Source organism: Antennarius striatus, chromosome 10 (genome assembly GCF_040054535.1).
Source record: "Antennarius striatus isolate MH-2024 chromosome 10, ASM4005453v1, whole genome shotgun sequence".
Classification (NCBI taxonomy): Eukaryota; Metazoa; Chordata; class Actinopteri; order Lophiiformes; family Antennariidae; genus Antennarius; species Antennarius striatus.
The window spans coordinates 8384378-8398407 of record NC_090785.1 but is presented as its reverse complement, the minus strand read 5'-3'; the positions used below and the strand labels follow the sequence as shown (position 1 = coordinate 8398407).

General features: G+C 40.6%; 1 protein-coding gene across 1 annotated transcript; it reads left to right on the top strand.

The window, feature by feature from the left end:
* Positions 1-3246: 3246 nt before the first annotated feature.
* On the top strand, positions 3247-13809 carry sesn4 (sestrin 4). The gene is made up of 9 exons (XM_068324911.1): positions 3247-3464; positions 10265-10462; positions 10600-10782; positions 10966-11211; positions 11653-11767; positions 11886-12010; positions 13190-13356; positions 13437-13581; positions 13670-13809. Exons 1-9 carry the CDS (start codon positions 3399-3401, stop codon positions 13757-13759), a joined length of 1335 nt encoding a protein of 444 aa, XP_068181012.1. The 5' UTR covers positions 3247-3398; the 3' UTR covers positions 13760-13809.
* Positions 13810-14030: the final 221 nt, after the last annotated feature.

Here is a 14030-nt window from a genome sequence, read left to right as displayed (position 1 = left end):
CAAATTGAAATCAGACGACAAATTGAATATAGGAAAAGTGCCATTTATTAAAGAAACAAAACAAAAACAAAAAAAAAAACCTGAAAACTCTTATGTCACATCCCAAAAGAGGCGTAGGTGACTGAAAGATCGACCGAGGGCCTTTTCAGCAGTGGTGCCAAGGTGGAGGATGAATAAAACCCGGAGTTACTTCTAAATTCATCCAGTGTGGAATCCGATAACCATCAAGGTTGTAGGATTTTATTGGTAAACAGGAAACATGTCTAGGTCACAATATGGGGTATTTTCATATGTCTGCACGTTTTTCAAATACCTTAAAGATATGAATCAAATGGAACAAATGGAGCAGCACCAACGGAAATAGTGTGTGTGTATGTATGTGTGTGTGTGGGGGGGGGGGGTGTTTTCATATTTCAAACAAGGCAAGATAAGTTTGTACGTACACAAATTACTTTTTACATGACCCTTTACTTTGTTATATACAGTACAATTTACAAGAAGATCTTGCATTTCGTGCCATCTGCCCAAATTTTCTTCTTCAAGTTAGCTGCATACTTTTCACAGACACCTTTTAAATCTTCCAGTTCAGGCTTCTTCACATAATATGTCAACAAAATGTTACACCCCCATCATGACCTACATCCTTGCAGGGTCGTTCCTTTTCAGACGCTGGTTCAACCTCAGCTGCAGTTTAGATGAACACTACAACTCTTTTAACCTTGGTGATGTTTATGCAGAATGGCGAGGAGTCAAAGTGTCGCTTGGATGTTGCTTCAAAGGTTTGGTGTTGTAATAAAGAGTATCTCTTCGTGTGTCACCTTCCCCGAGGGATTTAAATAATTATGCCCTCGGAATAGTAAGATCATAATTTGCATAACAAACACAAAATAACTGCCTCCCTGTTGCCAGCCGACACTGAAGAACATGAACGTGTGCTGGGAACTGGATGGGGTTCAACAACTTTCTGAGGATTCATCTCAGTTTGGGCTCAAAATGAACGAACCTCCCACATCTCTGTATTTACAAATCGAAACAGGGTTGATACTTTACGACTGTCCCATTCCAATAAATGGTAAGAAGTTGGTGGTGCGACCATCGGCCTGTTTCATGAAGCAGTGTTAATAAAACCTGTTTCAAACCTGTGGCTCTGGATTGACTTACACTGAGCTTGTAAATTCAGGGTTTCCGGTTTCACAAAGGCTGCTATGGGTTAGTTTTAGCAACCCAGTGTAAGTTCACTCCTCCAATCGAGGTAATAGTATGAAGAACAACACAATTATATCACAGACCCACTCAGGAATCATCCTGAGGTGATGTAGGCACTGGAAACGGGGTTTCAGCAAACCTACAGTCATCTCCAAACGGACTCTCGTCCTGCAGTGAGCCCAGTTGTAGTTCTTTGGAGAGGCTTGGTTCGTTTTCAGGGTCAGCAGCCTCAGTTGCCATGGGTAACCCCTATCCTGCAGATAAAAGGCAATAATATATCCTCTAAACATCAAACTCTCATGTGACGTACAGTGGATTAAAGGACAGAGACGAGTGAGTTATTGCACACCTTTACTCTACCTACCACATTACAGCCTTCTGCTCAGGTAAGACTCATCATACGTCTGAGTCAGGAACCGACCCAGAAAACTTTGCCTCCACATCAGAAATGTAGCCAACAGCATCACATATGATCTAAACAGATGTTAGTTTACCTATGAATCAGTCTTTCACATGTTGAAAGCTAGTCAATCCACATGTACCTGCACATTTATGATGTGAATGGACTTCCTGTTCACATCATCACCTTCATTATGTGAGGGAGCCTTGATGAGAATATTGGTACCATCTACCGTATGCAGCCACTGACATTGGGAAATCCTAAAAGAAATTACGAGTTACTAATCCAATTCTGAGGTTGCAGCACAATATCATTAAGAGACTACAATTTCAAATTCATTTATCATATTTATAAATTCCGTCTTACTCCCTATGCCAGCTGAGATAGGCTGCAGCTCCCTGTGACCCGCTACGGCAGATAAAGCAGCAGAAAATGAATGAATGAATGAATGAATGAATGAATGAATGAAGGAATGAATGAATGAATGAATGAATGAATGAATGAATGAATGAATGAATGAATGAATGAATGAATGAATACATTATTTACCTTCGAACCTGTGGAACTCCTCCTTGATGATCTTGTGGTATGTTCTGTTTTGTTTTTTCCTGGTGTTTGGCTGAGCAGTGGATATGGGCAATTTTCTCCAGGATTATTAAAGTATCTATCTATCTATCTATCTATCTATCTATCTATCTATCTATCTATCTATCTATCTATCTATCTATCTATCTATCTATCTATCTATCTATCTATCTATCTATCTATCTATCTATCTATCTATCTATCTATCTATCTATCTATCTATCTATCTATCTATCTATCTATCTATTCTGATAGGTTTATTTCCAGGGTAACTGACAAACTGGGGTTGAAGCTATTTCAAGGTGAGGCACACTGAGTATCTCCACACATTGTATAGAAAACTACTATTTGCAAAGAAACAAAACTAAATGCAGCGCTACACACAATACCTGCTGGGATGTGAGAGCATGACTGCAATTTGTTCTGCTGCAGATGTGAATTAGGTTGCGGATGTGTGTGATGGATTCAGACGGGAAACGGTACCGATTCTAAAGATAACTGTCTGGCTATGATGGGACATCTGAACGCGATACAATAATATTATATTATAATATAATATCTGACTTTCACATCACTGGTATCGCACCCGGAGTGTACCATGCTTCCTGTCCTCAGTCAGCTGGGACAGGATCCAGCAACCCGCGACCCACGACAGTGGATAAACCAGATTTAGACGATGAATGAATGGAATGTATATAATATATAGGTAATTCTCTTCGAATTAGATATTATAAAAAACATTTAAAAACAAATCTAATTCTCTGTGAATTAATCCTGAACTTCCATCAATGGGATCTGCGTCATGCCATGTTTACCTTCCTTTATGAAAACGGAAACCCTGGTTTTCCCTCATTCCAGGGTTAACATACCCAGGGTTTCCACTGAACCTGCTTTGTGAAACGGACCCTGTATGTCTGCTCTGGCTCACTCATCCCCCCCTGAGCTGCTGTTTGCAGACGCTCATTAGCATAAAGCCTGTAGCTAGCCCCGCCCCCTGAGCTGTGATTGGTCGCACTGTTACTGGAGCTGGCAGCTCTGCTCGGGAAGGTTTCCTCTGCTCTCAGTCAGGGCTACAGCTAGAGAAGGACTGACTGCGAACGGTGGTAAGTTTTCTGCCTTTGTTCGCTAGCTAGGAAAGCCTCAAGGAACGACAGAACCGCATCCATGCAGTAGCAGCACTTCTTTTTGTCTTTTTTTTTTTTGGAAAATGATCCTTTGTGCCAATAAAATGGAGTACCCCCTAAGAACCCAGTGCCAGCGAGTCCAGAAACAGGTAAGGCTAAATCCGATGACTGTAGGCAGCCTTAGTTAGGATAAGTTTTCAATTATGGCTAGCGGCTAACTGGCTAGCCTGAGTAATGTTCATTCATTTCCCGAAGGAATTATTTTTTATAACCCGATTTAAAACATTCTTGTTTTACCCAGAAACAACGTTAGCTTTTTTTAAAAAATTTTTTTAAAGCTTTTTAAGGGACCCATTTGGGTGACCAAAAGCCAATAGGTAAGTCAAGGGTTATTTTAAAAAGCTTTTTCGTATCTTGAAACTTTTTAAGTCATTCGGTGACGTTACAAAGGCTGTAAATTGGCGAAAAATGGCTGTAAGCAAACTTCTAACTCCAGCTAGCTAATGGCTGGTGTTAATCTGACAAACGTCACAGTCGAGTTAATAGAAGTATTCATTCAGGGGATTGGACTGTTAGCGTTCCTCAACTCCAATAAATAATTAGCAGATTCCGTTCCCACTTGTAAAAACGTGACGTTAAATTGTCAAGTCTCATTTTTTTTATAACAGTGTTTTCTAAATTCACATTCGTTCTGATCAGTTTCAACAAAATAAACAATGGCGTGTTAAAATCTGTGTTGAAAGCATCTGCAGATGATTGCATTGACTTTATTCCTGTAGACTCCTACAGACAGATTCTGGTGGATGAACGCTAACATATCGCTGTAGAGGAGAAAGCTGTGACGCTGACATCATCTGAGGATTTGGGAGTAAATTGTCACGGCTGTGAAGTAATGCAGTGGAATATGTCTATGTAAGATAGGAGGATATCTATAGAGTGAAAATGCATTTAATTCATTAGCGCAGGTGGTTATTGTTCCGCCTTCCTCGTTTACAGTCCCGACAAATGCTGGCGACTTTTATTGTCCTGCAAAAAGCTGGCCGAACTGGACTGCCAATCAAAGTTGTTTTTCTCCTCTGCCTGTGTTTTTCAATGTGCAACAGACAGGGGGCGCTGTCCCGGCTGCAGTCCTAAAAGGCTGATGGCTACAGATTTGTGTCTAGAAATGGAGCTAAACACAGGAATGTGAGCAAGAAGGGATTAAAGAACCTTTTGTTCTGGTTTCTAGTTAAATTTTGTTAAATTTCCAGACTGGTTGTCTTTCACCTTCGCTGTCATTCAGGTGGTGTTTTTCGTAACATGTCATTTGAATACATAATAATATTAGCTTTGAACAAACAGCCAATGTTTTCTGATCCAGTGCTGCTGCAGAAGCCTGTGGGTTTGCATAAACTTAATTCACATGCTCGCTTTCAGTTTTTCTGATGCATTCAACTCAGTTTGTCCCTTGTGTGTGAATCAGAGGAGTAATGAATATCTGTGTTATTAGTTGGGTTTTTTCAACTGCGCTGCACCTTGGCTCGACCTAGCCATTGTGTTTTCTTACAGGTTCAATCATTTATGTTGTGTACATGGACTTGTCTATTTGCCATCTGTCTTTCTTTCATTCATCCTGTTTGTTTTTCATGGTTTTGTTCTACGTGCTATCCTACCAAGTAGCTCCCCTCCTCCCCTCTCCTTCCCTCTCCAAACAGCTTTGGTGTTTGTGCTGGTTTGTTTTGCACGACTCCTTGAGTTCAGATTGCAGAGTCAAAATTGTCCCTGGGTGCTTGTGTTCCCTGTAATGAGGGATGGGGGGCGGGGGGGGAGCGGTGGTGATGTTGGGGTTTCAAGGAGTTAATGGCCCCAAGGACACAGGTGCATGATAGGGAAGTATCCCCTTCAGAATGCAGATTGAATGTTGTCATTCTGTATCTGCTGCAGCCCACTGCCGTCACACACCCATGCAGACACTACATGCACATCTCATCTCAAACTGACATCTTTACCGTTTCAGTGCTGGCATAGTTTTTCCTTTTCTTTGTCTGTCATCTTAGTCCTGCCCTCTCCTTTGTATCCCTTCCCCTGCAGAGCTGCTGTTTTGTTTGTCAGCCTGCTATCAAAGCCAGTCTTTGTCTCCGTTTACCTTTCCTTGCCTCAGTGACGTCACCCCTGTTTTTCATTTCATCGCTGCCTCTTGCTCCTTTGTGATCAATAAACAAATGACCTCTCTTGTGTTGGTCGGTAATTTTTTGAATGTCAAATGATCTGCACCTGTGAAATCTTTGTCCACAACAAGCCCTCTGTCAGTTTATGGCCATATTTTTCTGCCCTGCCACAAGTTGAAATGTTGTAATTTAAATACAGTAAAGCTCTCAAATTAATATCATGATTTCTTTCTCACCATTGGCTTTATCAAGCATCTGTTTGACCCAGGAAAATTACCGCTGACTTCCCTGTCGCAGAAGTAATGGAGCTGCTTAGACAGGACCCTAATTTTCTTGTGCTCGATCATATTAGTTGCCTCGTTTTGTAAAAGGAATATGCTTTGTAATACTGCGTGTGTGTGTGTGTGTGTCCACCCATATATATATATATATATATATATATATATATATATATATATATATATATATATATATATGTGTGTGTGTGTCTGTAGCTTGTCAAACAGAACCTTTTTTTGTGATGTAGGTGGACCATATATAAGGTATTATTAAATGTTCTCTCTGGGGGTTATTTGCATACAAAGATGAAACCTTGTGAATAGGTGTCTAGACACAGCATTGACAAAGTGTCCAATAACAGACATTAATACAAAAATGGATGAATTCTGAAACTCTTAACTCAAACAATATGAAATGGATCTGTTAGATGTTTCAAAATCTTTTTATACAATTTATTAAAAATCGACACATTGCCATAATTTAACAACGCAATGTCTATTTTAGTTTCAATTTTGGTGTCAGCAGACTGATGTCAAAACGTACGATGTGTCATTTCCTTCTGTGCAACTGTACACATTAACTGTACTTCCTGTTCCTGTGTGACATAAAAACCATGGGGTGTTATAATCGGCAGTTATAATCTCTGTTTTTCAGACTGGAGCACGTCTGACAAACTGTACATATATTAACTATAATAAATGTGTCTTTGCGACAAATTAAATTTTTATTCATGAATGAAAAGTTTTATGTCAATCAAAATGTTTTTCAGGAAACTTACCAGATCATTCTGTTTTGAACATGTCTCACAAACCTGTACCTTGTCGCTTGCTATGGTATTGAGCAGCGTCTTTCATCATTTACATTCAACTACAAAATTCATTGATTTAGTTTTCCATGGAGAAGGATTTTAAGATGACTGCTAAAGGTTAACACATATCCAAAATAATGTACATAACTCAGGGCTCGCCCAAGAATGCAGGACATCTTAAAAAATGATGAATTTGTTGTTTATTTTATTGGAGAATGTTATATCAATATGCCATTTCCACATGCCTCTCATTAATTGATGTATTGGCTGACAGATATTTCACATGTCAGCCAAAACATGACAAAGCAGTTTGATGTGGGTCCCACACAATCAGATGGGGTGTATCGGTGAATACGACAGCTCTATCATTCTGCAGACTAGAAAACAACGGGGCTGTGTGATCTCACCACATGATAACCCTGACAAGTTTCACTCGGAGCGTGTTTTCTGTACTCTGAATTATCAGTTAGTGCCAGAGGGACCAAGACTCTTTATGCTGCAGTTCAGAAAATACTCTGATGTTTCTTTAAATTTGCTCTTGTCATCAAGTCTTGGAGTGGCGATCACTTTTGGGCTCTACACTGAGTCCACATCCGAGATTTCTTTCCTATGCCTGGTTCACTTGCTGCTATCCCTTTTTGTATTTTTTGCTCTTCAGTTCTATAAACCATGACATTGAGAGAGATCATTTATTTGTAGAATGTTAGCATGTCTTTGAAGATATGAGTATGAACTGTATTTGGGTCAGGAGGTGGAGCCTCATACAGGATCAGGAGGAATCCCTCATCCACTGTGGGGAGAAGTGAAATGCAAAGTGGGGCTCTTTGCCAGACAAACATCAGGCTGAATGCCAAAGAAGTGTATGTGGCTAAAATTAAGCACACAAGAAACACTAGCTGCTACACCCTCAAACTATCCATGCCATGGGTTCGGGTGTCAGTGATTTCACATAACAGTAATATTCTGAAACAACCATTTCTCTTGTTCAAAGGGAAGGTTTTTTTAAAGCATTATTATGGTTCAAACTAAGCAAAACATTCGAGTCTGATCAGCACTCACCCTTTCCTCGAGGTCATTGCATGTCGGCGATGGAACTAATACATTTGAGAAAGAACAGCTTCCCTCTCCACATGGGTCTGTTTCTCTTGGCCTCAGCCTAAGCCTGTGTTTGCTCTTATTTATTTGCTGCTGCAGAGCTAAAGCCTCTTCAGGGCCTCCTAAGACCAGCTTTCATTTCAATTCATCAATTTCTAATTCCACCTAGCATGTAAATCCCCGTCGTCGTTGGATTTTGGTGTTTATTGTTATTGCGTTCAGTTGGTATTACAGGGTACCTGTGAATCCGCTGTGCTTCAGCTACATGCAACCACAATGTTGGATTGTATAAAGAATCACAAGCTGCTGCAGCCAACACAACTCCATTGTCTCTGCATCTGTTGGGCTCTCAGCTGAGCTGAGTTGTTTGTGTGTAAGTCATGTAAAGAATGCAGATTGGGTTGCAGTGGTCACTGGTCTCACGGCGTAAGGACTTGATGCTTATTATGTCGTGAACTCTTGTTTGGTGCCAGTTTTATAAAGCAGACGTGAGGAGTCTCTGCCTCTTTTACTGACAGGAATCACAGTAGAGGAAATGGTGTCGCTGATTTTCATCCCACTAGGGAAAGTAAAGTCAGTAAAACGGGACCAAGTTTCATATTTGAACACCAAAAGGATTTTTTCGTAAGGAAATGTCAGTGTAAATTGTCCCAAAGAGACGTGACCAGTTTTGAAAACACTGGTCTTTCTGAACATAACCCTTACGTCAGGTCACAGTGTGTGTCCGATTCATTATTTAACAAAGAAGTGTGTTCAGCAAACAGCATTCTGCAGAGTCACAGACCGAGAATCACACAGATCTGCTTTTCTCTCTAGGATTCTTTAAAAACACCATGAACCTCTAAGAGGTTGATATCATGTAATTTTTAAAATAATTTTCTTCATTCTCTGCAGTGATATCTGTCTGTTCCTGTCTGTGACAACTTCACTTTCATCCTTCTTTAAATAGATTAAAGTTTTTTTTATGATCTTGTTCCTCTTTTGAGCCAGAGATTTACATCCTTTTTTTGAAGAAAAAAAAAGACTTAAAAATCATACTTTAACTTAAAAACAATTTTAGCAAACTGATAAGTGTTAGTACAACCAAATAACAGTTTTTTGTATAGCCATAACTACTACTAATAACTTTAATAATAATAATAATAGTGAAATTCTCTGACATATTTTCGGAGAGGATTATATTCTGAAAGTTCTGTGACAACGCTTGGGCTCACCTGCAGCAGCACTGGGATGCGAACATCACAACATTGTTTTTCCTGAAACAATCTTAGATATCACACTCTACAAATAGACCATCTAGCCTGCAACCAAATCTGACTATATATTTGATTTTTTTGCATATTATCAGAAAAATCCTCCAGCCCCGGTTGTTGCATCTTCAGAATGCTTTGTTTTGATCAACTATCTCAAACCCTGACTTTATGTACTGTTGGTGGTGAAATGAAGCGAAAAGCAGGATATCCACTTATTCCAGCTGCTCAAATGAAGAAGTAACAGTTTATGTTTTAGCAGTTAGCTCATGTGCAGTGTCACACAGCAACACACGCCCTATTAGAAAAGAACTTGTCTTTATTACTATTAATACTTCTTCTCAGTCTTCTTCTACTGATCTCTAGGTGTGTAGCCATCTAAAATCCTGTTTATCTACCATCTGGTAGATTAAGGACATATTGTTACATCCAGGTGGCTCACATTTAAAGAAACTGACTCACAACTCATTCTGTTTAGGAAGAAAAGAATAGTTTAACTCTAATCCTCAAACCTGGTTTATTCTGTGTTTTTCCCGTGTTGTCAGATTCATGTGAATCCGCAAGTTGACGTCTAACAGAGGCCTGAACCACATGTGGTTGAAGTAGGAGGGCAGAGCTACAAATGACAAAATCACAAATGATCGTGGTTGATCATAGTTCAACATGAACAATACACATTTTGTTCCCCCTTTGGTCAACACTGTATTATAAATGTCCAAAGCAAACCCCCTTAAATCCCTCCTGTATTTTTTCGTGGTGCAGAAGAAAGGATTGAAATTTTTTTTAATAGTAACCTGGTCTCCCTTTATGGAACTGTTGCTCGATATGGAACTGTTGACCTCACCACCTCCACCTCCCCCTGGGGGAGGGGGAGGGGGAGGGGGAGGTGGCGAGGTCAGCACGGGGTTGAATGGATTTAATTTAATTTAATTTTATACTGTTTATATTTTAATTTTATACTGTTTATATTTTAATTTAATACTGTCGTATTTTTTAAATTTTATGCTGTTTATATTTTAATTTGATAGTGTTAATATTTTTAGTTATAGTTTATTATATAAGTCCTGTTAGTGCTGCATGTGTCTGTTAGTGTAGTGTATGTCTTGCGGTGTGTCCTGTGATGTCAGTGTTTCTTTTTCTCCTGGTGTTTATCTAGTATTATTCGTTATGTAATGCCTGAGCAGTGGATATATACAATTTCCTCCGGGATTAATAAAGTATCTATCTATCTATCTATCTATCTATCTAGTTCAGTTTCATTTCCACAGACTTTTACCTCAGTATCCTGCTCATGAAATGAATGATACACACTCAGCTTTTACTGCTCCTTCCATCGTCAATCAATCTTGTTTCTGTCTCGATTTCTGCAGGTGATAGCGAACAGTGAGAAGGAGCGAGTGTCGCTGCTCTTCATGAAGGCTCTTGTCAGCACGGGGAGCGTGGACGCTGTGTCCCAGCAGATGGCCTCGCACCCTCAATACTTGGAGAGCTTCATGCGCACACAGCACTACATCCTGCACATGGACGGCCCCCTGCCGCTGCCGTACCGCCATTACATCGCCATCATGGTCAGCAAACAGGCTGTTCTTGTTTATGCAGGCTGCTCGTGTAGCTAAACAAGCATATTTCAGGTTTCAAACTGCTGACATGAAACATGGAAGATTTCCTAATCTGTAATTTGTCGTTTCACTCCTGTGGCTCACAGGCTGCAGCACAACATCACTGCAACTATCTGGTGTGCCTGCACTCAGCCCAGTTTTTGAGGGTGGGTGGGGACCCTGTTTGGCTGCAGGGGTTGGAAGTGGCACCCCCCCGCCTTCGTCTTCTCGACCACATCAATAAGGTTCTAGCCCACCAACCTTGGATTACCGCCTGCTCTCACATCCAGGTGCAGTAAAGAAAAACACAAAGATGTGGAGGAAACAGTATTGATTGTCTCCTATCAGCTCAGGTGTACTTGTATCTTTTGGGTTTTTTAATGTGCAGACAAGTAAACGTAAAGAAAACCCTGAAGTTTGCACTGAGTGCTTTTACCCGTCCGGTGGTGAACTGGTCCCGGTTGTCTCCTCAGACGCTGCTGAAGTCGGGCGAGCAGTACTGGTCGCTGGCTGAGCTGGTGCAGGCGGTGGTGATCCTGGCCCACTGCCACTCCCTTTGCAGCTTTGTGTTTGGATGCGACACACTGTCTGACTTGGTCCCTCTCTCCAAATCTCCTAATGGTACCCCACCGACCTTCTGTCCCTTTGATGCTGCCAACGGCAACACCAACGTGCCTCAGTCGCTCACCGTTCCCTCTGAACACATAACACGGCGACGGGTGAGAAACAAGACGTGTGTTTCGTTGAAATGAACATCAGGTAGTTGTTGGCTAAAAGCGTAACATTTAATGTTAAGAAACCTTCAAACTGCCTTTGCTTTGGTCGTCATTGTTAATTGTTTTTTTCAAAAAACAAAACAATTCAGAAATATAAAACAGCAAAACATTCTCATGCTTGAAGTTGAGCTGGATCTTAGTTTTTTAGCAGTTAGAGGCAATGATTGTCTTTCTAAAGTGTTTGCATGCATGTGTGTGTGATATACCTTCAGTCAAATCCAAATGTTTCTTGTTATATTTAGAGTTCTTTGTCAGTACGAGATAGAAATTGGATTAGTCATTTCTTTATGACTGTGCTGATGTTATTTCCCATCAAACCAGCAGTAGCTGGTCAGTTCCTTCAGATATTTCATCACTATGTTTCTCCTTTGTTCCTGTGGTCAGTCTTTGGACTCCAGCTGTGACATACTCTGTCTAAAGGAGAGAATTCAGAAGTCCCAGGAGGAGCGTGAGAAGAGAGATGAGCGTCTCCTGCAGACACAAGCACTCCAACAAGCAGGTAATCGACTAGATTATGAGCAAACAAAACCTCAACGGTTCCACTCACCTGTCCTTCTGTTATGTACTGACCCATTCTGACTCTCCTTCATCTCCTTGGCTTTCGTTGTCTTTATTAGATGTAGAAGAGGAGGAGGAGATGATTTGCTTCACAGACCCAACGCGTTTCATCACGGACCCTAACTTTTGCTATCAGGAATTTGCTCGTAGGGAGGAGGACCACTTTCAGATACTTAGAGTTCAGGTAAAGTGTGACGCTTATTTTGAATCCTACAGGGAGAGCTGGTTGTGTAATAGGTCACCTCAGTCAGCCAATCAGCTAACACCTTTAGAAGACACATAGAACATTTAACAGTCGTACCAAATGTGTGGCAAAAGTCTGATTTTGGCCAAACAGGAAACGGAACCAGGAGACATTTCTCAGAAGTAACAACAGTAAAGGGAAAAAGTTATCTCAAGTCTCAAATCTGCTGAGTAAGTCTGAATATCTGACTATAATCACATTAAAATAATCATTCAATGCTATATTACATTATAGCCATTTGAGTTACATACAGTAGTCCCTCGCTTATTTATGCTTCAAGATGCGCGGCTTCACTTCATTGTGGATTTTCACTAGGTACTCACGTGATACCGTACGCGCGTGCTATTGGCTGACAGCATCCATGTGTGCACTGCGTTCTGAGACTCACGGTTCCTCAAGCAACTGTTTTTTAATAGAAAAGTGATTTAAACAGTCTATAAGAGTGTGTGAAAAGGTAATACAGATGTAAGGTGGTTTAATATCAGTATGGGGAGGCTTCATAAACGTTTAAATACCGTAAATGATAAAATAAATATTTGGTTGCTATATCACAGGATTTCGTTTTCCGCGGGCGGTCATGGAACGTGTTAACCGCGAGTAACGAGGGACTATTACAGGCTCCTTTTGAGATGAGGCCCATCTTAAAGTAGTAGACGTTTACCTGTCCGAAGAAAAGATCAGAAGGTGTTTCAGGACGCAGGTATTCCTAATTGCTTTTGTTCTATCACATTTTTGAAATCACTATAAAGTTCAGTTAAAGATTGTTTTGTCAAGCAATAACCACAAGACAAATGTAGCTGTTGCTTGTTACTCTAAACAGAAATGGTTGCAGTTTTCAAACTCACCACTAGATGGCAATCCTCCACATTTACCTATAAAGATGTACTGTAAATCTGCTGTCCGAAGACAGAAAAGCCCACGGGTTCATCAATACATGTTTAGACATTTAAATAATAAAACACACATAAAACTCCATTAAAGCCCTGCTGTAATGAATGCTTTGTATGTTTTCACTTTTACACCAAACCTGCTTTATGTGCTTTCAATTGCCCCTTGGGGACTTATAAAGTTTTTTGGATTGAAATAAATTGAATCTATTCTGTTTGCTCTGCCCTTCAGGACTATTCATGGGAGGATCACGGCTTCTCCTTAGTCAACAGGTTGTATTCGGACATCGGGCACTTCTTAGACGATCGCTTCAGGAGAGTGACCACCCTTCCCTCGTTGCACAGCCCCGACCTGAAGAGGGCAATCTGGAATTACATCCATTGTGTTTTAGGAATACGGTGAGCGACTGCTCTTTGTTACTCATATCAAAGCCTTAACTTTCCTTGTTTTAAGTGTATAAATATTGGTTTGGTTACAGGTATGATGATTATGATTATGGAGAGGTGAACCGGTTACTAGAACGAGATTTAAAGCTGTACATCAAGGCTGTAGCCTGTTTTCCAGACGCCACTAAAACTCCAATTTGTCCACTGAATTGGTCTTCACTTAAAACTTCAGAATGGGTAAGAAGATCCTCACTGTTAACGTGTCTAATGGATAAATCTTTAATCTGCATATGTGTGACTCATAGTTTAATTTTTTTCCTTGCAGACACACGTGAATTTACTGATCATGGAGGCGCGACTGCAGGCTGAGCTGCTATACGCTCTGAGAGCCATCACTCAGTACATGATTGCCTAAGTGCTCGGAAAAAGAAGCTAAACGAAAACTTTCCACCGGTACAGAGACCGAGAGACGAAGAGAAGGAATTCTCAACAGCAGATGAAGTAGAACGAGAGTGGAACTTTTGAGAACGCAGAGCTTTTTGTAGGCACAGTCATTTCATAGCTGTGTCTCACTGCTACGCTTTTCCCCCTCAGATTTAAGGTATTCATACCATTGTGTGCCACAAGTTCGCATCTTAGCTCTTCTGCAGATTCCCTTGTTGTCAAGTCCTCTCATCACACTTCTC